Below are 24,811 nucleotides of genomic sequence, written 5' to 3'. Positions count from 1 at the left end.
TTTTTTTTTTTTTTTTGTCTTTTCATTCTTAACTTTATTTTTATTTATTTTTAATTTTTTAAATTTACATCCAAGTTAGTTAGCATCCTTAATGCCGGTTACCCATTTAGACCATCCCCCCTCCCACCATCCCTCCAGTAAGCCTGTTTGTTCTCCATATTTAAGAGTCTCTTATGTTTTGTCCCCCTCCCTGCTTTTATATTATTTTTGCTTCCCTTCCCTTATGTTCATCTGTTTTGTATCTTAAAGTCCTCATGAGTGAAGGCATATGATATTTGTCTTTCTCTGACTGACTAATTTCACTTAGCATAATATGCTCCAGTTCCATCCACATAGTTGCGAATGATAAGATTTCATTCTTTTTGCTTGCCAAGTAATACTCCTGTGTGTGTGTGTGTGTGTGTGTGTGTGTGTNGTTAATGTAATACTATTAATGGTAGGAAGATTTTTTTAGAAGTTGAAGAATATAGATTAAATTGGCATTTACAAAAGTTTTATATTTTTAGGTTTTAATTATTTATTTTGAGAGAGCAAGAAAGCATGGGTGGGTAAATAGACAAGAGAGAGAATCCCGAGCAGGCTCCGGACTATCAGTGTGGAGCCCAGTGCAGGGCTCGAACCCAAGAATCATGAAATCATGACCTGAGCTGAAGTTGGACCCTTAACCAGACTGAGCCATCCCGGCATTTTTTGGGAGATAGGTGTCTGATCAGTGGAATTTTTTTTTTTTTTTTGTCTTTTCATTCTTAACTTTGTTTTTATTTATTTTTAATTTTTTAAATTTACATCCAAGTTAGTTAGCATCCTTAATGCCGGTTACCCATTTAGACCATCCCCCCTCCCACCATCCCTCCAGTAAGNGTCGGTTGGCCATCTGGATGTCTTCTTTGGAGAAGTGTCTATTCATGTCCTTTGCCCATTTCTTCACTGGATTATTTGTTTTTTGGGTGTTGAGTTTGATAAGTTCTTTATAGATTTTGGATACTAACCCTTTATCTGATATGCCATTTGCAAATATCTTTTTCCATTCTGTTGGTTGCCTTTTAGTTGTGCTGATTGTTTCCTTTGCAGAAGCTTTTTATTTTGATGAGGTCCCAGTAGTTCATTTTTGCTTTTGTTTCCCTTGCCTCTGGAGATGTGTTGAGTAAGAAGATGCTGTGGGCAAGGACAAAGAGGTTTTTGCCTGCTTTCTCCTTGGGGATTTTGATGGCTTCCTGTCTTACATTTAGGTGATGACTGGAATTTTTTTTTTCATCTTTTTTTTCTTTTTTAAAAAAGTTGAGTTTTCAAGACTCGAATAATTCTATGGAAGTTATGAGGTTAAAGAGTCAATTCTGTGCCAAGGACCATGTTCCCTGTTCCCAGTCCCAGGCTTTCTTCTACAAAAGCAACAACTATTTTTTAATTTACATCCAAGTTAGTTAACATATAGTGTAATAATGATTTCAGGAATAGAATTTAGTGATTCATCACTTATACATAACACCCAGTGCTCATCACAAGTTTCCTCCTAATGCCCCTTGCCCATTTAGCTAATCCCCCGACCCCAAACCCATCCAGCAGCCCTCAGTTTGTTCTCTGTATTTAAGAGTCTCTTATGGTTTGTCTCTCTTCCTGTTTTTATATTATTTTTGCTTCCCTTCCTTTATGTTCATCTGTTTTATAATTTAAATTCCACATATGAGCGAAGTCATATGATATTTGGCTTTCTCTGACTAATTTCATTTAGCATGATACTCTTTAGTTCCATCCACATTGTTGCAAATAGCAAGATTCATTCTTTGTGATCACCCACTAATACTCCATTGTATATATGTACACCACATCTTAAAGTTTTTTTTTAAATGTTTATTTATTTTTGAGAGAGCGAGAGAGAGTGCAAGCAGAGGAGGGGCAGAGAAAGGGAGACACAGAATCCGAAGCAGGCTTCAGGCTCCGAGCTGTCAGCACAGAGCCCGATGCGTGGCTTGAACTCCAGAACCATGAGATCATGACCTAAGCTGAAGTCAGACACTTGACCGACTGAGCCACCCAGGTGCCCCTATAACACCACATCTTCTTTATCCATTCATCAGTCAGTGGACGTTTGGGCTCTTTTCATACTTAGGGTATTGTCTGTAGTGTTGCCTGATAAACACTGAGGTGCATGTGCCCCTTTGAAATGGCACTCCTGTATCCTTTGGGTAAATACCTCGAATTGCAATTGCAGTTCTATTTTTAATTTTTTGAAGAACCACCATACTGTTTTCCAGAGCGACTGCACCAGTTTGCATTCCCACCAGCAGTGCAAAGGGGTTCCTCTTTCTCTGCATCCTTGCCAACATCTGTTGTTGCCTGAGTTGTTAATTTTAGCCATTCTGACAGGAGGTATTTCATTGTGGTTTTGATTTGTATTTCCCTGATGATGAATGATGTTGACCATTTCTTCATGTGTCTGTTAGCCGTCCAGATGTCTTCTTTGGAAAAGTGTCTATTCATGTCTTTTACTCATTTCTTCACTGGGTTATTTGTTTTTTTTGGGTGTTGAGTTTGATAAATTATTCATAGATTTTGGATACTGATCCTTTATCTGATATGTCATTTGCAAATATCTCCTCCCATTCCATTGGTTGCCTTTTAGTTTTGCTGATTATTTCCTTTGCTTTGCAGAAGCTTTTTATTTTGATGAGGTCCCAATAGTTCATTTTTGCTTTTGTTTCCCTTGCCTCTGGAGACATGTTGAATAAGAAGTTCCTGCAGCCGAGGTCAAAGAGGTTGTTGCTCAAAAGCAACGACTTTTACCTGAGGTTTTAAAAAAATTATCCCTGTATTTTTTGTTCTGTTGTTTAGTTTCTATGTAATTTATTTTTGCCCTCATCTTTATTATTTCCTTCCTTTTGCTGGTTTGGGTTTTGCTTTTTGGGCTTTTTCTAGCTCCTTTAGGTGTTACCTCCATATTTTAAATTTTTATTATTTTTTTAAGATTTTATTTTCTTTAAGTAATCTCTACACCTAACGTGGGGCTTGAATTTACAATCCCGAGATCAAGTGTCATGTGCTCTACTGGCTAAGCCAGCCACATGCCTCTCCATATTTTTTAATGACATACTTGTATTGCTTCTTTTGATTTATCAATTTTAGGTCATTTCTACTGAATTTCTATTACAAGAGGCGGACGTTTAGGTTTAACTCTCTACCCCTACAATATACACATCTCATTCCTCATCCTCCCATACTCAAAATCCACCCCCTAATCTAGTTATGCGATGATTTTGTTGTACATTATTATGACCATGTAAATGCTAACCAGAGCTCAGTGATGATGTAAATTGTGATTACTTTTCCTTTCCTGAAAAACTCCTTCTTTTCCCAGCAATTAATCCTTTATCTTATTTATTGAGTTTGTTCATGTACTTATAACTAATTTGACCTCAAACCCTCCAATTATTTGTATAAATCTTTTTAAGATGTTCAGACATGTATTTTATCAGCTTCAAATTCCTGAAGAAGTCTGCCCTGGAGCCTTCTTACTGTAGAACTGGTTTGTTCCTAGTGCATATTATCATTCTGGGATCTTCTACTTATCCTGGGGTTTTTTGCTTCTCCTGCTCGTTTCCTATTTTCTGTAGTTTATGTCTTTCTCTTTCTTAATTTATTCCCTCATTTTGATAGAGCATATTCTCCAGTAACTTTCTACAAAAGGCCGCACAAGAAATAGTTTTTTTTTTTAACATCTTGCATATTTGAGCATGTTTTCATGACCCTTTGTATAAATCTTCTCTCTGAAAGCTTGTAGGATATTTTTGTCTCCTCTCTTCTGAAATTTCCTAACAACATAGCTTTGGTGTGGGTCTGTTTTTTTGTGCATTTTACTGGGCACATTTCATTTTGGAAACTCATACCCTAAGCCCTATGACATTGTCTTGATTTTTTAATTTTCCCCCTCCATCACCCTCTTGTCTGTTAACTCTTTCTAGAATTCCTGCTTTTTCTGTTATAGACCTCTTAGGCTGGTTCTTTGATTCACTTTGCTTTCTTTTTTATTTTTTGCCTTTTTGCAGTATTTTGTGGGAGATTTACTCACCTTTGTCTTCTAAATCTTCATTTGGAGTTTTACATTTCGACTATATTTTTAAATTTTAAGAATTTTTTGTTCTCTCTGTTCCTTTATGGAATTCTGATTTTGTCTGTGGTTGTAAGCATCTTATCTCAGAGGATTATTAATAATTTGATGTTTTCTTTTTATTGAATAATGGATTTCCTCCAAAATTGCTTTTTCCTTTCTTTTTTGATATCCAACCTTACCACGTTAGAGATATTTTCTTAGATATCTGGTAGTTCTTGGATTTCTAGTGTTATACTGTAGACCCAAAATTATTTCTAGAAAGTGCTTTGTAACTATTCTGTTTCATTTTTATTTTTTCATAATCTTTGTTAGAGGGGGATAGCTCTTTTTTATTTTTGAAGTTTATTTATATTTTTTGAGATAGAATGCAAGCAGGGGAGGGGAAGAAAGAGAATGCAAGCAGAGACAGGGAGAGAGAGAATCCCAAGCAAGCTCTGCACTGTCAATGAGGAGCCTAATGTGGGGTTTGAATTCACGAACTGTGAGATCATCGCCTGAGCAGAAGTCAAGAGTTGGACGCTTAACTGACTGAGCCAGCTAGGTGCCCTTGGGATAGCTTTTAAATCTGAAATTGGGAAGGGTAGATTATCTGATAATTTTTATTCCTGTGTGTAAACACGAGGTTGTATACACCATGTGGCCTTTCTTACCAGGAAGTGGTAGTGGGGACATTTGTTGTCATGAAATGTGTGGTGCAGGAAGTACCAGCTGCTGAGAGTGAGGATTTAGGGGTTTCTGGTATCAGGGTACATCTTCCATCAGCCAGTTCTTAGACGTCCTTTTATTTTGCAATATGTACTCTGTCTTTATAAGCTAATGTTAAAGAGTAGTATTGCCTGATAAATTACATGACTCCTAGTTACATTTGTATTTCAGATGAATAACATCATTTTTTTGAAGTTTTTTTTTTAATGTTTATTTATTTTTGAGAGAGAGTGAGTAGGGGAGGGGCAGAGAGAGAGAGAGAGAGACAGAAAATCCCAAGCAGGCTCCACACTGTAGAACTGATGTGGGGCTCAAATTCATGAAGCATGAGCTCATGACCTGAGCTGAAATTCAAGTTAACCTACTGAGCCACTTAGATGCCCCAACAAATCATTTTGTAAAATAAATATACTCCAAATATTGTATAGGATATACTAATATTAAAAATGATTGTTTCCCTGAAATTCAAATTTACTGGGGGTACTATATTAAAACATTTTTTTTAAACATTTAGTTATCATTGAGAAACAGAGACATAGCATGAGCAGGGGAGGGGCAGAGAGAAGGGGAGACATAGAATCCGAAGCGGGGTCCAGGCTCTGAGCTGTCAGCACAGAGCCCAACACAGGGTCAAACGCACGAACTGTGAGATCACGACCTGAGCTAAAGTTGGACATTCAATTGACTGAGCCACCCAGGTGCCCCCTGTATTTTTTAAATTAAAGTTCTTATTTTAAGAGCATTGTAGATTCACATGCACTTTTAAGAAATAATGCACAGCTTTCATGTACTCTTTACCTAGTTTCCCCCAATGGTAATGTTTTTGCAAAACTTACTGCAGTGTAACAAGCAGTATATTGACACTGATACAAAATACAGAAAAATTCCACCACCACAATTATTTTTACTACTGACCTTTCATAGCCACATCTACTTCCCCTTTCCCACCATTCTAAACCCGTGGCAGTCACTAATCTATTCTCCATTTCTGAATTGTGCCATTTCAAGAATGTTATTTAAGTAGAATTGTACAGTATTGTAACTATTAGAGATTGGCTTTTTTTCATTCGGCATAATTCTCTTGAGATTCATTCAAGTTTTCTCCTATTCAATCGTTTTTTTTTATTGCTAAGTAGTAGTCTACGATATGGATGTGCCACTGTTGAACTACTCACCTGTTGAAGACACTGAGTTGTTTCTAATTTGGGGCTATTATGAATAAAGCTACTCTGTACATTCATGTACAGGTTTTTGTGTGGACATGGTTTTCATTTCTTTGGGGAAAATGCCTAGGAATGCAGCTCTGGGTCATAGAGTAGTTGCATGCTTAATTTTGTAGGATATTACCAAACTTTTCTAGGATGGCTATACGATTTTGCGTTCCCACCAGCATGTATGAATTTCCCTGTATCCCTACCAGTATTTGATGGTGTCACTGTTTTTTATTTTAGGTGTTCTGACAGATGCATAGTGATATATCATTGTGGTTTAATTTGCATTTCCTTGATAGTTAATGATGTTGAACATTATTTCATGTGCTTATTTGCCATCTGTGTATTCTCTTCTGTGAAATGTGCATATCTTTTGCCCATTTCAGGGGCACTTATTTTAGTAAACTTCTTATTATAGAATTGTTTAGATTTACAGAAAACTTAAGACGCCACAGAGTTCCTATACGCACCACACTTCATTAACACCTTAAATTAGTGTTGTACATTTGACACAATTAGTGGACCCATAATGATACATTCTTATTAACTAAAATGCATACTGTCTTCAGATTTCCTTAGTTTTTGCCTGACATCCTTTTTCTCTTCCAGGATCCCATTCAGAATACCACATTACATTTATTCATCATATATTAAGAGCCTCTTGGCTGTGACAGTTTCTCAGATCTTCCTTGTTTTTGATGACCGTGACAGTCTTGGGGAGTACTGGTCAAATATTTCGTAGACTGCCCCTCACCTGGGATTTGTCTGATGTTTTTCTCATATACAGTGGGGCTGTGGGTTTTTGAGAGGAAGACCACAGAGATGGAAAGTGCCCATCTCATCATACAATAAATGTATAGATACTGTCAACGTAACTTACATTGTTGACATTAACCTTAATCACCTGGCTGAGGTTGTGTTTGTTGGGTTTCTCCACCATAAAATTACTTTTTCCCCCTGTTTTCATACTACACTCTTTGGAAGGAAGTCCCTATATGCAGCTCCACACTTAAGAAATTGGGAGTTCTCTTCTACCTCGTTGAGAATGTTTTATAAATTATGTGGAATTTCCCTACAAGGGAAATTTGTTCTCCCATTTATTTGTTCGTTTGTATAATCATTTATATCAGTATGGACTCATAAATACTTATTTTATACTTTATGTTATTATCTAATACTACCTTATTTATTTTGTTCCTCTAGTTATTTTGCATTGGTCATTGGGAGCTCGTTCAGTTGTGTCCTTTTGACACACCTCCATCATCATTGTGTGTGTGGCTTTTTTTACTCCCCTTACTTTCTGGCACTAGAAGGTTTTCCAGGTTTGTCCTGTTTTAGTCCTAGAATCAGTTGTTTCTCCAAGAAGCTCTGGCTCCTGTTATTAAAAAATAGTATTGAAAGCACATTTTGGCTCCATCGTCTTCACTGATGAGTTTTGAGAATTCTTTGTTTTCTGGATACAAGTCCTTTGTTGGATGTGTGGTTTGGAAGAATTTTATTCCAGTCTATAGCTTGTCTTTTCATCCTCTTAAAAAAACTTTTTATTTTAAATTTCTGAGAGAGAGTGTGAGACAGAGACAGCATGAGCAGGGGAGGGTCAGAGAGAGGGGGAGACACAGAATCTGAAACAGTCTCCAGACTGAGCTAGCTGTCAGCACAGAGCCTGACACGGGACTGGAACCCATGAACCGTGAGATCATTACCTGAGCTGAAGTCAGACCCTTAACCAACTGAGCCACCCAGGCGCCCCATCTTTTCATCCTCTTAACAGAGTCTTTCCCAGAACAAAAATGTTTAATTCTGAAGAATGAAGAAATCCTGCTTATCTTTTTTTCCTTTTAAGGACTGGACTTTTGGTGTCAAGTCTCTAAGAACCACTGGTTTACTTAACCCCAGTTCAGAAGAGTTTCTCCTAGTTTTTTTTTTTCTAAAAGTGTTACATTTTTACATTTGTGTTTGCTACATTTACATTGGCTCTGAGGGGAAGAAAAAATTCTTCCTCTAAGCTTAATATCTTCCAGCTGGACTAAGAATTAAATTTACAGGAGACAGATTGACAGGAAAAAACCCCACGGTTTTATTACATATGCACAGAGGCCCAATACTGAAATTGAGACCTCAAGAAGTGGCCAAGGCAGGCATTTTTATACTTTTTAAACAAAGAGACAAATTTGTGAGGAATTGAGAGGACACAGAACACTCAACTTTGGGGGGTTCAATTAGTAACGAATTCTAAATGGAATTTGGGTTGGGGTAATAATAAATAAAAAATAACCAGGGATGTTTACACAACCTTCTTGGCTCTAGATTTCCTAGCTCTGGGTGGTAAGTATGTCTCTATCTCCTGGTGCAGGGAGGGTACCTTTCACAGGCGAGATTTATTTCCTGCTTTCAAGGGAGAGCAGAGAGAGGGTCTGAGTGTCCTTCTTGCACAGCTCTTTCTTCAGTAACTTTTATTTTAAATCATCGATATGCCAAAGTGGCTTATCATAGGCCACTTGCCCTTGGCCCCTACAGCTCATTCTGACAACCGTGGCCAACAGGAAGCTTTGGCTTGATGGAAACCTCCTAGGGCTCGTGGAAAGCCAGCTTGCTGCACAGCTTACTGCACAGCTTAAACTGACGTTCTTAGGTCATCAACCTCCAAAACAGCCTTCATTGCAGGAAGACAGAGAAATCACAGGGGAAGTATATATCGTTTTCCTCAAAGTAAAAATCATTCTAAGATTATTAAATTGAGGGCAGGAACTATTCAGTTGAGGTTATGAAGTAATACAATGAATTTTGAAAACAACTTTTTTTTTTTTAATGTTTATGTATTTACTTTGAGAGAGAGTGCACATGGGTGAGTTGGGAGAGGTAGAGAGAGGGAAAGAGAGAGAATCCCAAGCAGGCTCCACAATAATACAATGTGTTTTCATGAGTGGTTTATGGACTGACTTAACAAAAATCACCAACTTTGATTTGGAAGGGAACATCACACTGGAGATCACTAAGGTTTCTTTAATATTCTCATTTTTTTTAATGTTTATTTTGAGAGAGAGCAGGTGTGCATAGACACACGCACACAACACATGGGGGAGGAGCAGAGGGGGAGAGAAAGAATCCAAAGCAGCCTCTGAGCTTAGCAGGAAGCCCAACATAGGGTTCCATCCCAGGACGACAAGATCATGACCTGAGCCGATATCAAGAGTTAAGACACCTAACCGACTGAGCCATGCAGGTTTGTTCTTTTATACACAAAGTTAGTGGTATAGCCAAAATTCTAGCTCAGGCCTTCTGTTTCTTGATTTAAGCACCTTGCCTCACAGTGCCTGCCTGTATATTCTTGATTAAAATGTAGATTCAATGACTCCTCTGATTAAACTATTTTAGTTAATCAGAAACTCTGGGTTTTGGATCTAAAAATCTACATTTTAACGAATCTACTTAGCATATTTTTCCATTTATTTGAATTTAAGAACTACCATCACAGTCTGAAGTGCTGTTATTGTTATAGTCAGAGCATCCGAGACAACTGTGGAGTAGTCTCCATTCAGGATGCCTAGCTGTCCACCAGGTATTGACTCCTGCCTCCAAAAACGATGTATCCTCTTACCTAATGCCTTGATAGGCACTCAACACATACATTTTGAATGCTGAAATATGGTTTATTTTGGAAAGAAATGGGAATTCAAAATTGATGCCTAACACTTTTTCCAACTCTGGGTATGAAATCCAGTTGTTTCATGACCCTTAGACTCTTGCTTTTGCTCTTGAGGCAGCTTACTGGCAATTAGCATTATCTTCTGTACCAGAGCACGGAGTCCGCAAACTGCCTAGCACCAGAGACCCAATGTCACCTACTGCCTCCTTTTGTAAACAAAGTTTTGTTGGGACACAGCCACACTGATCTGTTTACCTATTGTCTCTGGCTATTTTTTTTTTTTTTGCTACAACAGGTGATCTAATCAGTTGTGACAGAAACCTTACGGCCCACAGAGCCTGAAATATTTGTCTGGCTCTTCACAGTAAAAAGTGTGCTGCCTTCACAGTAAAAAGTGTGCTGCCTCCTGCACTAGAGAATTGAAAGAGAAAGATAGGGTTTGTTTCAGATTTTGCCTTTTTTTTTCTGGTATAAGATTTGATATACAACTGCAAACAATAGCCATGAAATTAAGTGAGTGTGTGTGTGTGTGCATGTGTGTGTGTTTTGAGCCATATACCATAAAATGTTCTCTTTCTGAACCTACCTCCTGGGCTTTCTTGGAAACCTGCTTAAGGCAGTGTTTCGTTTCTTTTTTTTTTTTTTTTTAATGTTTTATTTATTTCTGAGAGAGAGAGAGACAGCATGAGCTGGGGAGAGTCAGAGAGAGAGGGAGACACAGAATCCAGAAACAATCTCCAGGCTCTGAGCTGGCTGTCAGCACAGAGCCCAACGCGGGGCTCAAACCCACAAACCGTCAGATCATGACCTGAGTGAAAGTTGGATGCTTAACCACTGAGCCACCCAGGTGCCCCAAGGCAGTGTTTCTTAAAGTGTAGATCCCACACTATCTGCCTCTAAGTCATCTGGAGTGCTTGTTTAAAATGCAAATACATGAATCCCATCAAAGACCTACTGAATGAGAATTTCTGGAGGTATACCAGGTCATTTGTTCCCTCTTTTGTAACTGTCAGTGTATATGGTTCCTGTCTCTTTATGATGCTCAAGGTATTATTTATCTGCCTGTCTCTTAGGACTGTGAACTCCTTCAGAGTAGGTACTGTGTTAATCACTACTTTTGTATTCTAAGCTGCAGGGTGGGCACATTTAATTGCTATAGTCCATGCAAGCTGGGGGTCCTTTCAGGGATCACAAGATCAGTCCCTTAAGCATCCAACTCTTGATCTCAGCTCAGGTTTTGATCTCAGGGTCATGAGTTCAAGCCCCGTGTTGGGCTCTGCACTAGGCATGGAACCTACTTTAAAGCAACAACAACAGGGGCACCTGGGAGGCTAAGTCGGTTAAGCGTCCGACTTCGGCTCAGGTCATGATCTCACGGTATGTGGGTTCGAGCCCCACATCAGGCTCTGTGCTGACAGCTAGCTCAGCGCCTGGAGCCTGTTTCGGATTCTGTGTCTCCTTCTCTCTCTGACCCTCCCCTGTTCACACCGTCTCTACTTCTCTCTCAAAAATAAATAAAACTTTTAAAAAATAATAATAAAACAACAACAAAAACTATTAATACTAAGACATAATTTGCTTTTTGTGCTGTGTTTTTGACATTTGCACTGTTGATGCAAAAGCAACGGTGGGTAAAACTGCTGGTGCCTTAGCAGGAATTAAGGAAGTGAAAACAAATTGTACTGTCATTCATTGTATTGCGTACTGCCATACATCCATAATAAAAATAGTGCACATTTAAGAATACTGTTCACAGGTAAAAATGATTAATTTTTATTAAATCCTAACCTTTGCATTCACACCTTTTTCAAATTCCGTGCGACAAAATAGTGTGCATAAAACAGTTCTGCATCCTAAAGTATGCTGGTCTCTTGAGGAAAAAAGCAAGACAGATTATTTGAATGGTAACTGAACTAGCCACTCATTTTTTCATGGAAGAACATTTTTACTTAAAAGTACAACAGAGAAAAGAGGGCTAGTCAGATTTAGCTATTGACAGAGCTTTTCTTGAAAACACAGTGAGCTGGTCACTTCAAGGAAAACAACTGATGGTATTTGTTGCCTGTGATAAAATCTGGCCTTTCAAGAAAAAAGCAGAATTTAGAGAACTTTTATTTGCTAAGAGCTTGATAGCTTTCCAGTACTTAAACTTTCTTCTAATGAGATTGGTGATAATTAAAAACATATATAGTGTATTATGAAATGTGTTAATATTTGGAAGACTGCATAGCACAGTGAACTGATATCTTCCAAATGACCACTGTTTGATGTCATAAATCACATGTAGGTAAAAAGTCCATTCAAAGTGTAAGATAGGCCAATGGATTTTAATGTATCAGAGTACAAAAAATTCACTGATACGTTTTCAGATTTCATACTACAACTTACCTTTTAAGAAGCCACTATTTGTTGAATTTTAGTGTAGCATTAAAAAGAATAGCCACAATTATCTGAAGAGGCTATTAAAATAATTCCTTCTACATTCTATATTCTATATTCTTCTATATTCTCCAGCTACAATATAGTTGAAGGAGGCTGGGTTTTCTTCATACCTATCAACCAAAACTAAAGTTAGAACAGTTTGAATGCAGAAACAAATATGAGACTCCAACAGTTTTCTATTAAACCAGACATTAAAGAAATTTACAAAACTGTAAAGCAGTATCATTCTTTTTTCTGACTTTTTTCATTTTGGAAAAGTTATTTTTCCATAAAAAACTTTTACAAGAAATGTGCTTTTAATGTTATTTTAAATGAATTAGTAAATATTTAAATTTGTTTTAATTTCTAGTACAGTAAACACCAATATATATAACCCACATAAACAATATAGGGTTCTCAATAATTACAGTGTAGAGTTCCTGAGAACAAAAAAAAACTGTGAACACCTAGCAGAGAGGATAGAGATTCGGAGATAGAGGACCTAAATTCAAGTTCTGGTTTTGTCACTCAACTGGCTGATTTTAGGTAAGTTACTTAGGTGGAGGCTCTGAAGATATACTGTGTTTATAATTTGACTCCATCAGTTGCTGGTAGTATGACTTTGGGTAAGTCATTTTACCTCTGCAAATAGGGATAACTATAGTCTACTTCATCAAGTTGCCATGAGGACTAAATGGGATCACGCTTGTAAGATGTTTACAACTCTACCGAGAATGCAGTAAGAGCTTAGTAAGTGCCAGTTGTTAGTCAATGATATTAGCTAATCATCTGACAAGATCCTAGACAGTTCCGTCATTCCTTACTCTCCCCCCGCAGAGCAGAAACTATTTAGGTGTGATAAATCTGAGAAGAGGTAAGTAAACTTGTGGAAATCTGTGTGTGGCTATTAATCTGTAAGAGAATTCAGGTGTTATAAGAATTTTTTCTCGGTTCTGAAGAAATAAAACACATTCCCTGAACCCTTGCCCTATAATCTAGTTAGAAAACAGGGAAGTATCTTACAGAATACCCAAAGGAGCTGAGGTCTTCCATAAAACTACTCAGGAGAGCAGGGCGGGGCCATTAGCTTCATGACTGTGGGAAACTGGCTTAAACTTTTCACCTCAATTATGTCATCTTGTTTGGACAAAAGTATCTCCTTTCCAACCTCTTGTGCAGCTTTTAAATCCGGTGAAGCTCACCTCCACCTCTGCATTTTTTAGACATATCTTTTTGGCAGCCTTGAAATCCTAATAAAACAGAAGGGGAGGGGGCAGAGCCCCAGAGATAACTTTTTTTCTTTGCAGATGCCATTGGTATCCATTCTCCTGTACACCCAGGAATCTGGGTAGAGTAAGCTGCTGTCCGCGCCCTGTCGTTCTACTGGCCACCAGGGGCATGGCATCTGCGTCTCCCTCGGTTCCCGGCACCTTGCCTGGCCCTTTATGCGCTCAGCCAGAGTAGTACCGGGGTCAGCGGGCCTCTTTTCCCATTTACTCTACCAAGTGGGGAGGATGGGCTGATTAATCCTGAAGAAGCTTTGTCTTTCACTGAAACTCAAAACGCTCCCTTACACCTGTAACGTGTTATTCCCCGTCCCTGCCTTTCAATGACCTCCGACCTCACACGGAGATGCCGCGTGCGGGCTCGGAGGGGAAGGCACGCCCCACGCACGGCCCTTGCGCCTGGCGCTCCGGCTCCCTGCCCGCAGGAAGGAGCCATATCTCGCGCGATTCCTTCCACTTCTCGCGACACTTCCTGCCTGTCTCTTGCTGCCCTCCTCGCCCCACCCATCGCTTCCACGCCGCGGTCCAGGCCACCTCACCTTCTCTCTTAGTCGCCCGCCCTGCCGCTCCCCCGCTGGGAGCGCAGTGGAGCCCGGTGTGGGGCACGAGCCTGGCAGCGCCGCAGGCTCCGCCCTGCTCCGCCCTGCCCCGCCTGGGCTCTGGGGAAAGGCCGCTGCGGGGACATGTGCCCCCCTCAGCGAGGGCAGGAGAAAGGCAGCCGGGCAGCCAGGTGACCCCGCGACGGCTTGTTGGGGTGGGCGCTGGGCCGAGGTAGGCCCCACTGGGATGCGGGTTGGAGGCACTGCGGGATGGAGATGCCGGAGGCAGGGAAAGGGGGTGCTGGGAGGACCAGCCCGGGGGTGGGTGACCTCGGTCCTAGGGAAGCGGTCGGGGTCCCTTTTGTATCGACTGCGCCCTGAGGCATTGGGAAATTACCTTGTTTCCGTTGGTGGCTGGAAGCGGGAGGAGGCGAGTCCCCGAGCCCTGAGATCCCGGATCCGGGCCAGAGAAGGCCCAGGGCCGTGGGGAGAAGGGACACGCCAAGGTGGCCGAGGTAAATTGGTGCTAGGAAAAAAGATAAAAGTGGCCGATAGCCTCGAGAGCGTTCGCTCAGGAGGCCAGGTGTTTGCCATCCCGCTGCGCTCCGTGCCGCGGTACCAGTAACGCTGGTCACTCTCGGCAGAGCTGGAGGACTCTTTGATGTGTGCGGTGTTCTTTGCCGAGTGCTCTGAGTGTTGACGGGGTCGGAGGGTCGGACCACGTAGGCCAGAGTCCTCTCTGAGGGAAGGAGGCTTTTGAGGTCACTTGTTACTTTTCACCTGAGACTTGGAAGATGTGAGTGGGTGCGCTGCGCACAGTGGCTCAAACTGGGGTTCGAGTTTTCCAAATTTGTGCCCTAGTCCTCAGTGAAGCCCACTTCAAGGATCCATAAAAGGTGACCGGTTCTTAAGTGAATAGTTTTATTTTCAGTATTTTAAGATTCTAGTAATCATGTGAATGTGTAACGATAGGGGTCTGGAGCCCCAAAATCTAGGTGTTACTAAGACGGTTGGAGTTAATTTTTTGCCTTTATCAATAGACTTAGGTTGAAACTGGGATAAGATGCTTTGTTGCAGTCAAGTTTTTGACCATGTGTTTCTTCCGATTGTGGGCTTATAATTTATTGTCTAATTAAAACCATGCAGTTTTCTGAGAGGATTGGGAGATCAGTGTAAAGAGGTTGGTCTGACTATAAGAAACATTTTGTTTAAAGCTCCCTCTCAAGTCCAGCTGTTAATTTAGAAGTTATTTCTGTTTTCGGTTTCGATTTAGATTTTTTTTTTAGAAGTGGCTCCTTCAAATGACAAGTGTGTGTGTGTGTGTGTGTGAGAGAGAGAGAGAGCAATTTAAGTGTTAATAGAAGGAAAATAATTTTTTCCCCATAGTTTTCTTTTATCTTGTCTTTTAGAGAACGAAATGTCATCAGTGGAGTCACAGCAGGAACAATTGTCCCAGTCAGATCCATCCCCGTCACCAAACTCATGTAGTTCCTTTGAGCTACTAGACATGGATCCTGGCAGTTTGTACGAACCAGTTTCTCCTCATTGGTTTTATTGTAAAATAGTAGATTCTAAGGAGACGTGGATTCCTTTTAACTCTCAGGATTCACAGCAGCTGGAAGAGGCCTATGGTTCTGGTAGGATGAAAATGAAGATTTGAAATAGATAAAGACTTACTATTTCTCTCAGTCTAATGTAATAGTTCTTATATTGAGCACTATTAAAAATAAATTTTAGATTTTCTCTAGTTGTCTCTATAGCATTTAAAAATATATTTAAGAATTTGGTCTGTATTTGAAAACAGTAGGTATTATAATTTTTTGCATAGTTATCTGCTATTTTTTATGTTCTAGCTTATGTTTCAGTTTTTGTTTATAGAGTAGGGGATGTCACATTGCAAGAGAATGAATTCTTTAAATCTCACTTGTTTTTTCTTCTTTTATGAAATAAGAATGATGCTGGTAACGACTTTAACATCATGGTGGTCATGGTCATTAATTTACCTTTTGGCCCCTCAAGCAAAAAATTCATAAAAAAGCCTTATATACTTTTTTTTTTTTAAATGAGACATTGTTCTCTCTCCTCAGAAAAAGAACAAAATAGTGTTGGGTATTATTTTTTTCATGTATCATTGAAACCAAGAATGGTTTCGATGGTTTGTAAAGTAGTAAAAAAAATATATTATTTCCATTTTGTGTAATGTTAGTTTTTTAAAATGTTTTATTTATTTTTGAGAGAGAGAGAGAGAATCCTCAAAGCAGGCTCCAGGCTCTAAACTGTCAGTACAGAGCCTGAACCATGAGATCATGACCTGAGCCAAAGTCGGATGCTCAACCAACTGAGCCACCCAGGTGCCCGCATTGTGTTTAATGTTTCACCAAGTAGAAACTTCATTTGTATGTTTCATAACATTATTTAGCATATAACTCATAATTGTTATGCTCCTTTTTTAGGAGGTTTATTTTGATATATCTATTTCTTTTCCCTTTTCTGATCTGTGATAGGAAAAGATTGCAATGGGAGAGTTGTCCCCACTGATGGGGGCAGATACGATGTGCATTTGGGGGAGAGGATGCGGTACGCTGTATACTGGGATGAGCTAGCTTCAGAAGTGAGACGATGTACCTGGTTTTACAAGGGAGACAAAGATAATAAGTATGTTCCCTACTCTGAGAGCTTCAGCCAAGAATTAGAGGTATTCCTCTGACCCATTTCACGTTTTTCCTTCTCTTATTTAATAATCTTTTCCTGTGACTCAGTGAAATTTTCAGAAAGAGTTTGGTTGTGTCCAGATTACATTTATAGCATTTCTTTTTGCAAGTTAGTTTCAAGATAAAGCTATGCCTTTATGTTCTGCTTTTATGCCCATTATGCCTTTAAATTAAAATTTTTTTCCCTAATGGTAGTCATTGTTAACATTTAAACTATGACTGCAGGATTGGTCATTTTAGCCTTTTATTTTTCTGGTTCTGGAAACAGCATGAAATTTGCTTTCTTTAAATTGGAGTAGACATTAATATTATTGAAAGAAGTGTATCAAAATGTTAACAGTGATTTTATCTAGTTTAGATGATAAAATTAGGAGTGATTTTATTTGTTGTGTACTATTATCTGTTGCAGTTTTGAAAGATTTTTCAAATAATTTGATATATTGGAGTTGGATATTCTTGTGTAATGGTTTGTCTACCAGAATTCTGGAAAAAAAAAAAAAGTTCAATTTAATAGGAAAGCTGTTAGAGGAATCTAATGAAAGGTGTTTTCTTTTAAGGAAGCTTACATGCTTGCTGTAACTCTGGATGAGTGGAAAAAGAAACTGGAGTCTCCTAACAGAGAAATTATTATATTACACAATCCAAAGGTGAAGCAAATTAAACCTTTCTTTCATGTGGGATTAAAGATTAATTGCATTACTAAGGAGAACTTAATTAGTTTCTTTTTCATAGGGATTCTACTTAGGATAACCTTTGGGAATTTTTGTATTGCATTCACAGTTATGAAACTTAAACTTGTAGCCACTACCACCATTTTTTACCTAATTCAGTTTATACAAAAGAATTTTCTTAGTGAAAATTATGCCACTATCAATTAAGAATATCACTAACACATGTGAGCATATCTTACATGTGTAGGACATTATTGAAAGATCTGTTAGCCTGATGTATTTTTTTCTTTTTTGGCTTTATTGAGGTATAATTGACAAAATTATAAGGTATTTAACATGTGCAACATTGGCCTACTATATTTTCAGGGTTCTCATTTCAAGCTATTGGAGTTGCATGTCAAAACTCCAGTTGAGATTCGACTATTCTGTTTTGAAAGACATGTTTGTGTCCTTCACAATGTATAAATAGAGATGTCTATAATGTAGAATATATTTATTGCTTTGACTTTTTCTGTTTAAGCTTATGGTGCATTACCAGCCAGTTGCAGGATCTGATGAATGGGGTTCAACACCCACTGAACAGGGTCGACCAAGAACAGTGAAGAGAGGGGTTGAGAACATCTCTGTTGACATTCATTGTGGTAATGTTAACGATTTATTTTTTTCTTCTTTTTCTTTTTTTAAAGTCTATTTATTTTGTGTGTAGGGGGGAGAGAGAGAGAGAGGAGAGAGAGAGAATTCTAAGCAGGTCTCTGCACTGTCAGTGTGGAGCCTGATGTGGGGCTTGAACTTAAGAACCTTAGCTGAAACCAAGAGCAGGATGCTCAACTGACTGAGCCACCCAGTTTTTTTCTTCTCCCACACTTATTTATTACTTAAATTGTGACCTTTTTCTATGGATTTGGATTACCTCAAAACTTAAAAATGATTTAATCACATGATTTTCTTATGAGTTGAGATCCGCATTGCTTCATGTAGTAAGAATCTTAATACATATAAATGTCTATTTTAAAGTTGCCAAGTAGATATTGTGGGATGGGCAATCCGATGATCTATGCAACCTGCTTCCAAATCATTCAGGGAAAAAAAATGTTTGTGTAAACACATACACATAGAGAATAATAAAGCAACTGTGGTAAATGTTAAGTGTTGAATTTATAAAAAGTATAGGGAAGTGTCTATACTGTTTTTGGATGTTTTCTGTAAGATTTTAGTTATTTCTTTTTTTTTTTTTTTTAGATTTTAGTTATTTCAAAATAAAAAGTTTTACAAAGTCTGAAAAATTTTTTCACAGACTTATCTTAAGATAAATTAGAAACACAGTAAAATCTCTGTATTTTTGCTAAGTAAAATACAGGACTATTTTGTGTCCTTTAAAGTGATGTGCTCATGTTTGTAACCCATTCATTGTGAATGTTTGATTTTAGAATATAAGACCAGTTATATGAAATAATTTGTCTTTTTAATTTCATTTATAGGAGAACCTTTACAAATAGATCACTTGGTTTTTGTAGTCCATGGGATTGGACCAGCTTGTGATCTCCGCTTTCGAAGCATTGTACAATGTGGTAGGTTTGCAAAGTGTATAAGATTAAATCATTTTAGGGGAGTATTAGTGCTTCTATGAGCTGAGACAAGGTATTGTTTTTAGTCTTTTGTCTTATCTGCATAATAAGATTTGGAGAGCTAAAGACAGGTGGCAAAGGGGTAAAGCTTCTTAACTTAGACCTAAAGTACTAGTAAATTCCCTAGGCTAATAGTTTATACTCTTAACTAATAAATCTTGAGTGAACAGGCCCTTAATCCTTATAAAATTGTATTATGATGTGATGATCCTCTTTCTAACTATTCCAAATTTAAAGGGAACCAAAAAAAAAAATGATACAGTTTAAATGGATAACAGAACCTTCAATCATTTGTGTAATTCATAGCGGGATAAAGCTCTTGGAATATTTAGGTCATTAGTATAACTTGATTTTGAAAGGTAGTGTCCTCTAAAACTTAACAGTATATATTCAGAGTCTAATTGTCCCAATTTGGGAATCTTCTCCTACTGGTTAATGCTTCTAAGCATAAATATTCTGGAAGGTTAAGACTGATATAGTATGAATTTCAAATAACGGTATTTTTTTAAAACTTAAAATATTGGATTGTGGTTGTTTATAAGAACCACAAAGTTAGAATAAGAATCTAACTGCAAGGCCAATTGAAATAGTCATTTTTTTTCTTTTTTTATTAAAAAAGTTAAACAGTTCCCATGACACAGTAGAAGTTTTGAAGTTAGCTTTTGTTTAGGTGAAATGTTTTATATAGTAAAATAAAGTTCTGGGTTAAGGGAACAGCTTTTCCTGTATGCACTAATAACGTTCCCTAAATACCACCTGCTCTTTTTGACTCTGGTAAATATGTGTTCTAAGCACATGAAGATAGAATATAATTACATGATCCATTGTATCCTAATTTTGTAAGTTCATTGCTTCTCTGGTGATGCATAAGTTCATTTCTTTTTCAGTTAATGATTTTCGCAGTGTTTCCTTGAACCTACTACAGACACATTTTAAGAAAGCCCAAGAAAATCAGCAGATCGGGAGGGTAGAATTTCTTCCAGTCAACTGGCATAGTCCTTTGCATTCTACTGGTGTGGATGTGTGAGTAATACCTTTCATATTTGAGCTGTTAACTATGATTGTAATCTGTTTTCTGATCATTGATATGTTTGGTATGTTTCTGCTTATAGCTGATTGTTTAAAATTTTTTTCAGTAAGTTTTGTGTACTTCTATGCCTTTTCTTAGAGAAACATTATTTAATGTTGGCCAATCCGTTGATTTAACTAGCCTGAGTAAAGAGTAAAGAGCTGGGCATATCTTCTTCCAGTATGTTTTATTAGCTCATTACCTTTTACTATTACAGATATATTCTTTCTTTAGCATTAAAGCCAAACATTGCTTTCTTCCCAGTGTATAAGCATTTCCTTTGTCAGATGTCAAAGCTAACCTACCTCAAGACATACAAAGTATTTTATTGTTCCTCTTGTGATCTTATTTAGATAATATTTGTCCACATTTGGGGGGAAAAAAGGAAATCCCTAAACATTAAATTATTAATATTACTTGAAGTATAATTGGTACATTTTTAAAATTAAACTTTATTTATTTTGAGAGAGAGAGCGAGAGAGAGAGCACGCGCACAAGTGTGGAGGGGCAGAGAGAGAGGCAGAGAGAATCTCCAGCAGGCTCTGTACTATCAGAACCATGCATGAGAGCATGACCTGATGAGTCCGATGTCCAACCTACTGAGCCACCCAGGCTTGGTACCCTAAATTGGTACAACTTTTAAGTGATGGCTTTTCCCTCTGATTTTGTGTTAGAGAAAGAGCATAAGCTGGGGAAAGAAGAACTCCATGTGCTCAGCATGGAGTCCAAAGTGGGGCTCAGTCCCATGACCCTCATGACCTGAGCTGAAATTAAGAGTCAGATACTCAGCTGACTGAGCTATCCAGGCGCCTCTTAAGTGATGGCTTTCTTTTCTTTTCTTTTTTTTTTTTTTTAAATGTTTTATTTATTTATTTATTTAAAGCTAGAGCAAGCTGGAGAAAGGTAGAGAGAGAGGTGGACAGAGACTCCACAAAGTGGGCTCTGTGCTGACAGCAGTGAGCCCAATGAGGGGCCTGAACTCATGACCTGAGCCAAAGTCAGATGCTCAACCAACTGAGCCACCCAGGCACCCCTTAAGTGATGGCTTTCTTAAGTCACAAGCCCAGTAGTTTTGTTTGTAGATTTTATGGTAATGTCTTGCCTCATATTCAGGATATTCTGGAGAGCTATAGGCTCTCTAAAAAGAAGTGTGTTCATAATATAGTTTTAGGATAGAACTGACAAATGCTTCTGTGGAAGATAAAGGAAGTAATTAGTTTTATTTCCATGTTGATCTTGGAAATGGCTTTCCTGATTCTGTGTCTCTCAGTTCTTTATACTATATGATGTGAGCATATTTCATGTGCCAGATGTTGTATTGTGTTGCTTTTACTAGGTATGGAGTTCATATTCATATTTGAACTGATACGAAGAGGTTACTAAGGGCATTTTGCCCTCTAAACTACAGAAACTGTTGAATCTTTGAGGAATCTTTCTGGGTATTTTGAGAAAACTTTAACAAAGTTGATTTAGATAATGTCCGCATGGTTTTCCTTTGAGGGATACGAGTTCTGTTTGCCTTCTTTCAGCTTTTAGAAATTCTGCATTGAGAAAGGGAGCTGATCCATTTATCATTTGACTTGTGATCCAAAAACCTTAATGCTGAGAATTCTAGGAAAATCCTCTTGTATTTTCCATCTTTTAAAAAAACTTTTTTTTATGGTAGAGAATTTTGTACACAAAAGTAGCTTATGTATTGAATCTTCATGTACAGATCATGGTTACCCAGTTCCAACAAGTCTCAACACATGGCCAATTCTGTTCTATTATCTTCCTATCCCTATCTACTGCCCATCCCTCCACCATGTTGTTATTTTTTCCCCATCATGTTATTTTTGAACCAAACCTTAAGATATTTCATTTGTAAATGTTTGTATGTCTGAAAGGACTTTTAAAAATATGTTAACCATAACACCATTATCACACCTAAAAAATTCTTGATATCACCAAATATACATATACGTATACATACACAAGTGCACACACACATTTTAAACTGGGATCTAAGTGAGGACCATAAGTTGCAATTCAGCAATTTTTCTTTTGATCTCTTGATTATCTTTCCATGTCTTGTTTCCTTAAAATGAATGTATTGAAGAACTATAGGTTTGTCTTGTATAAGGTCTCACTGACTTTTGCTGATGACATCCTTTTGGCTTTAAAAAAAAATTTTTTTTTAATGTTTTATTTATTTCTGAGAGAGAGAGAAAGCGTGAGTAGGGAAGGGTGAGAGAGAGAGAGAGAGAGAGAGAGAGAGAGAGAGAGAAGCAGAATCCGAAGCAGGTTCCAGGCTCTGAGCTAGCTGTCAGCACAGAGCCTGACGTGGGGCTCGAACCCACGATCTGTGATATCATGACCTGAGCCAAAGTCAGACACTTAACCAACTGAGCCACCCAGGCGCCCCCCTTTTGGCTTAATTAAACTTGTCTGTGAGTCCTCTGTATTTCCTGTAAACTGATTAATGGCCTATTGTATCTTTAAGTATCTAAATCTAAGCTTGAAGGCTAAGCTGGATAATAACTTAGAGGGGCTTTTGGAATGTATTAGGTCAGAGATCTGCAGCGAATAACTCTGCCCAGCATTAACCGCCTAAGGCACTTCACCAATGACACAATTCTGGATGTCTTCTTCTACAATAGCCCCACCTACTGTCAGACTATTGTGGACACAGTTGCTTCTGAAATGAACCGAATATATACGCTTTTTCTGCAGAGGAACCCTGGTTTCAAAGGGGGTGTATCCATTGCTGGTCATAGTTTAGGTAACAAATGAATTTCTCTGTGACCGGAGAGGACTCTCACATCTTAAGGACACCTGTTCTTTAAGTACAATGTCTTATATCAGTATCAGATTCAGAGGTCTAGAACTGGTCTGTGATGAACAGTTTGGAAGGGGTTGGAAGGGTGGTGGTGGATTGGCAAGAAAGACTTCCTGTTTCATAGATTTTGCTACATGGGTAATTGACTTAATACTTTTTGTATAAAAGACAGCTATGTAGTGCCAATGCTTAGAAATTGTCCCTTCTTCTATTTTACTTATAGGTTCGCTTATATTGTTTGATATCCTAACAAATCAGAAAGATTCTTTGGGGGATATTGACAGTGAAAAGGTAATTTAGATGTACAGATAGGTTCTCATATATTATTTCATAGTATGGATTTTTAGATTTTAGACTTTTAGTTTTTTTTGCTTAGTTTAGTTTTATACCGTAACATTGATTTTACATTTATTTTAATTTTAAAAGACTTGTAATTATCTCTGTCACTCTTGGATAATAGAAGCAAGATAGTAATATGCTCCCACAAATATTTGCCATATTCTAAAATAACTATAGGTTATCTTATTTTCCATTATAAATATGTACTTCTGATCTATTATTAGAATTATAGAATCACCGAGCTGAAGTAAAGTTTGCATATGATGAGGAAATGAAGAATAAATTGGATGCAAACTGATCCAACTTATAGAAATTCTGTCTGAAAGCAGTGGAAGGACTTGATGTTTAAACATCTTTTGCAAAAAGTCTTATGAACATTTATCTAGTGTTGAATTAGTACTTAGCATATATTATCTTGTATGTTTTCTTTTTTTATGTAAGTATCCTATTTATGTTGTTGGACCATGAGTTCTTCCAGGACAGGGGCTTTGTCTTATAAGAGCTCAATAAATGTTTTGTTAATGAAGTTGAAAATACTTTGATAATGATTCATGCATTCATTTATTTAAGAACATTGTTTCAACTGAAGTTGCAAAGTTAAAGATTAACCATTTCTTAATTTAAATTTTATATAAATTACAACTTATTTAAAGCTAAGTGTATCTTTATGCAGAACCCTTATACATTTTTATTGCCAAATAGTAATAATAAAAGAAAATCTAAATAAATTCAGAGAATATGAGCTTTACAATTTAATTTTTAGGACACACCAGGTATTGCCATGGATCAAGGAGACACACTGACACTAGAGGAAGATTTGGAGAAACTTCAGCTCTCTGAATTCTTTAGTATCTTTGAGAAGGAGAAAGTAGATAAGGAAGCTCTGGTAAAAATCTTTTTTTAAAACTTTATGCTGTACCACTTTTAGTATTTTTATTGCTTAATCTTCATCTTATCTCTTACTAAGAGCCTGCCCTTTAGAATCATTTTAGTCATAAATACTTGTTATCATTAGTGATGTCCTTTAGCTTGTTTATGTGTTTTTTTATCATGTGAAGTGATCTTGCTTTGTGGGAGTGCAAGGTTCAGAGGAGTCATATGGACAAACATAGTAGCGGAGCAAAGACTGAAAAACAGCACAGCTCAGAAAACTTAAACATGAGTAAGAATATATGACCACTAACTGTTCTATTATTTTCTGTTAAACTTTTAAGAGCTCTACTACTGATAGTTGCTTATTTATTTGTTTTTGGCTTTTGCCCCTTTTTTGGTGCTTTTTTCAGGTTTGCAGTACATTCTTGCATTTAACAGATATTTAGTGAATGCTTAATATGATCAGGCATACTATACCAACTGCTAGAGACAGAGTCGTCAGTAAGACAGATACGGCCTCTCTCCTCATTATGTTTATAGTTTAGTGGCGAAGACACATATTAAATACTTTATTACAATTATGGTAAGTTCTAAGCAGGAAAAGTACACAGTGGTATTAAGAACTAACCTAGTCTAGGAGGGTGAAGGAAGCCTTAACCTTGTCAGGTGAGTAGCACTGAAGCTGAGATACTGATTGTTCATGGGTTTCATGCTCTGCATTTGCTGTATATTCTTACTGCTTGTGTCCATGAGTAGGGGTATAATCTTTCTAAGGAATGTGACATTTAAGTC

General features: G+C 37.8%; 1 protein-coding gene and 1 non-coding gene across 10 annotated transcripts in view; one reads left to right on the top strand and one right to left on the bottom strand.

Moving 5' to 3' along the window:
- The first annotated feature begins 13,876 nt into the window (after positions 1-13,876).
- DDHD2 (DDHD domain containing 2) overlaps positions 13,877-24,811 on the top strand; it is a 61,863-nt gene continuing 50,928 nt past the window's right edge. For 7 of the 9 annotated variants that reach the window (XR_013336350.1, XR_013336351.1, XM_077769506.1 and 4 more), the window contains exons 1-10: positions 13,877-14,145; positions 15,323-15,550; positions 16,418-16,608; positions 17,182-17,271; positions 17,816-17,936; positions 18,774-18,863; positions 19,808-19,943; positions 22,542-22,750; positions 23,031-23,098; positions 23,910-24,032. Coding sequence is in view for 7 of the 9 variants with exons in the window: in XM_077769506.1 (XP_077625632.1) it covers positions 15,331-15,550; positions 16,418-16,608; positions 17,182-17,271; positions 17,816-17,936; positions 18,774-18,863; positions 19,808-19,943; positions 22,542-22,750; positions 23,031-23,098; positions 23,910-24,032 (1,248 nt within the window). In the remaining 2 variants the exon portion in view is untranslated. Of the gene's footprint in view, positions 14,146-15,322; positions 15,551-16,417; positions 16,609-17,181; positions 17,272-17,815; positions 17,937-18,773; positions 18,864-19,807; positions 19,944-22,541; positions 22,751-23,030; positions 23,099-23,909; positions 24,033-24,811 lie in introns of those variants that run through there. The other 2 variants (XM_077769502.1, XM_077769507.1) reach the window with 2 other exon arrangements.
- Positions 22,304-22,388, bottom strand: TRNAQ-UUG (transfer RNA glutamine (anticodon UUG)). The gene has a single exon. It is a non-coding gene; the product is annotated as a tRNA-Gln (tRNA).

This window comes from Crocuta crocuta, unplaced genomic scaffold, assembly GCF_008692635.1.
Source record: "Crocuta crocuta isolate KB4526 unplaced genomic scaffold, BGI_CrCroc_1.0 scaffold698, whole genome shotgun sequence".
Lineage (NCBI taxonomy): Eukaryota > Metazoa > Chordata > Mammalia > Carnivora > Hyaenidae > Crocuta > Crocuta crocuta.
The sequence above is the reverse complement of the archived record's forward strand: the minus strand, read 5'-3'. Positions and strand labels throughout refer to the sequence as shown.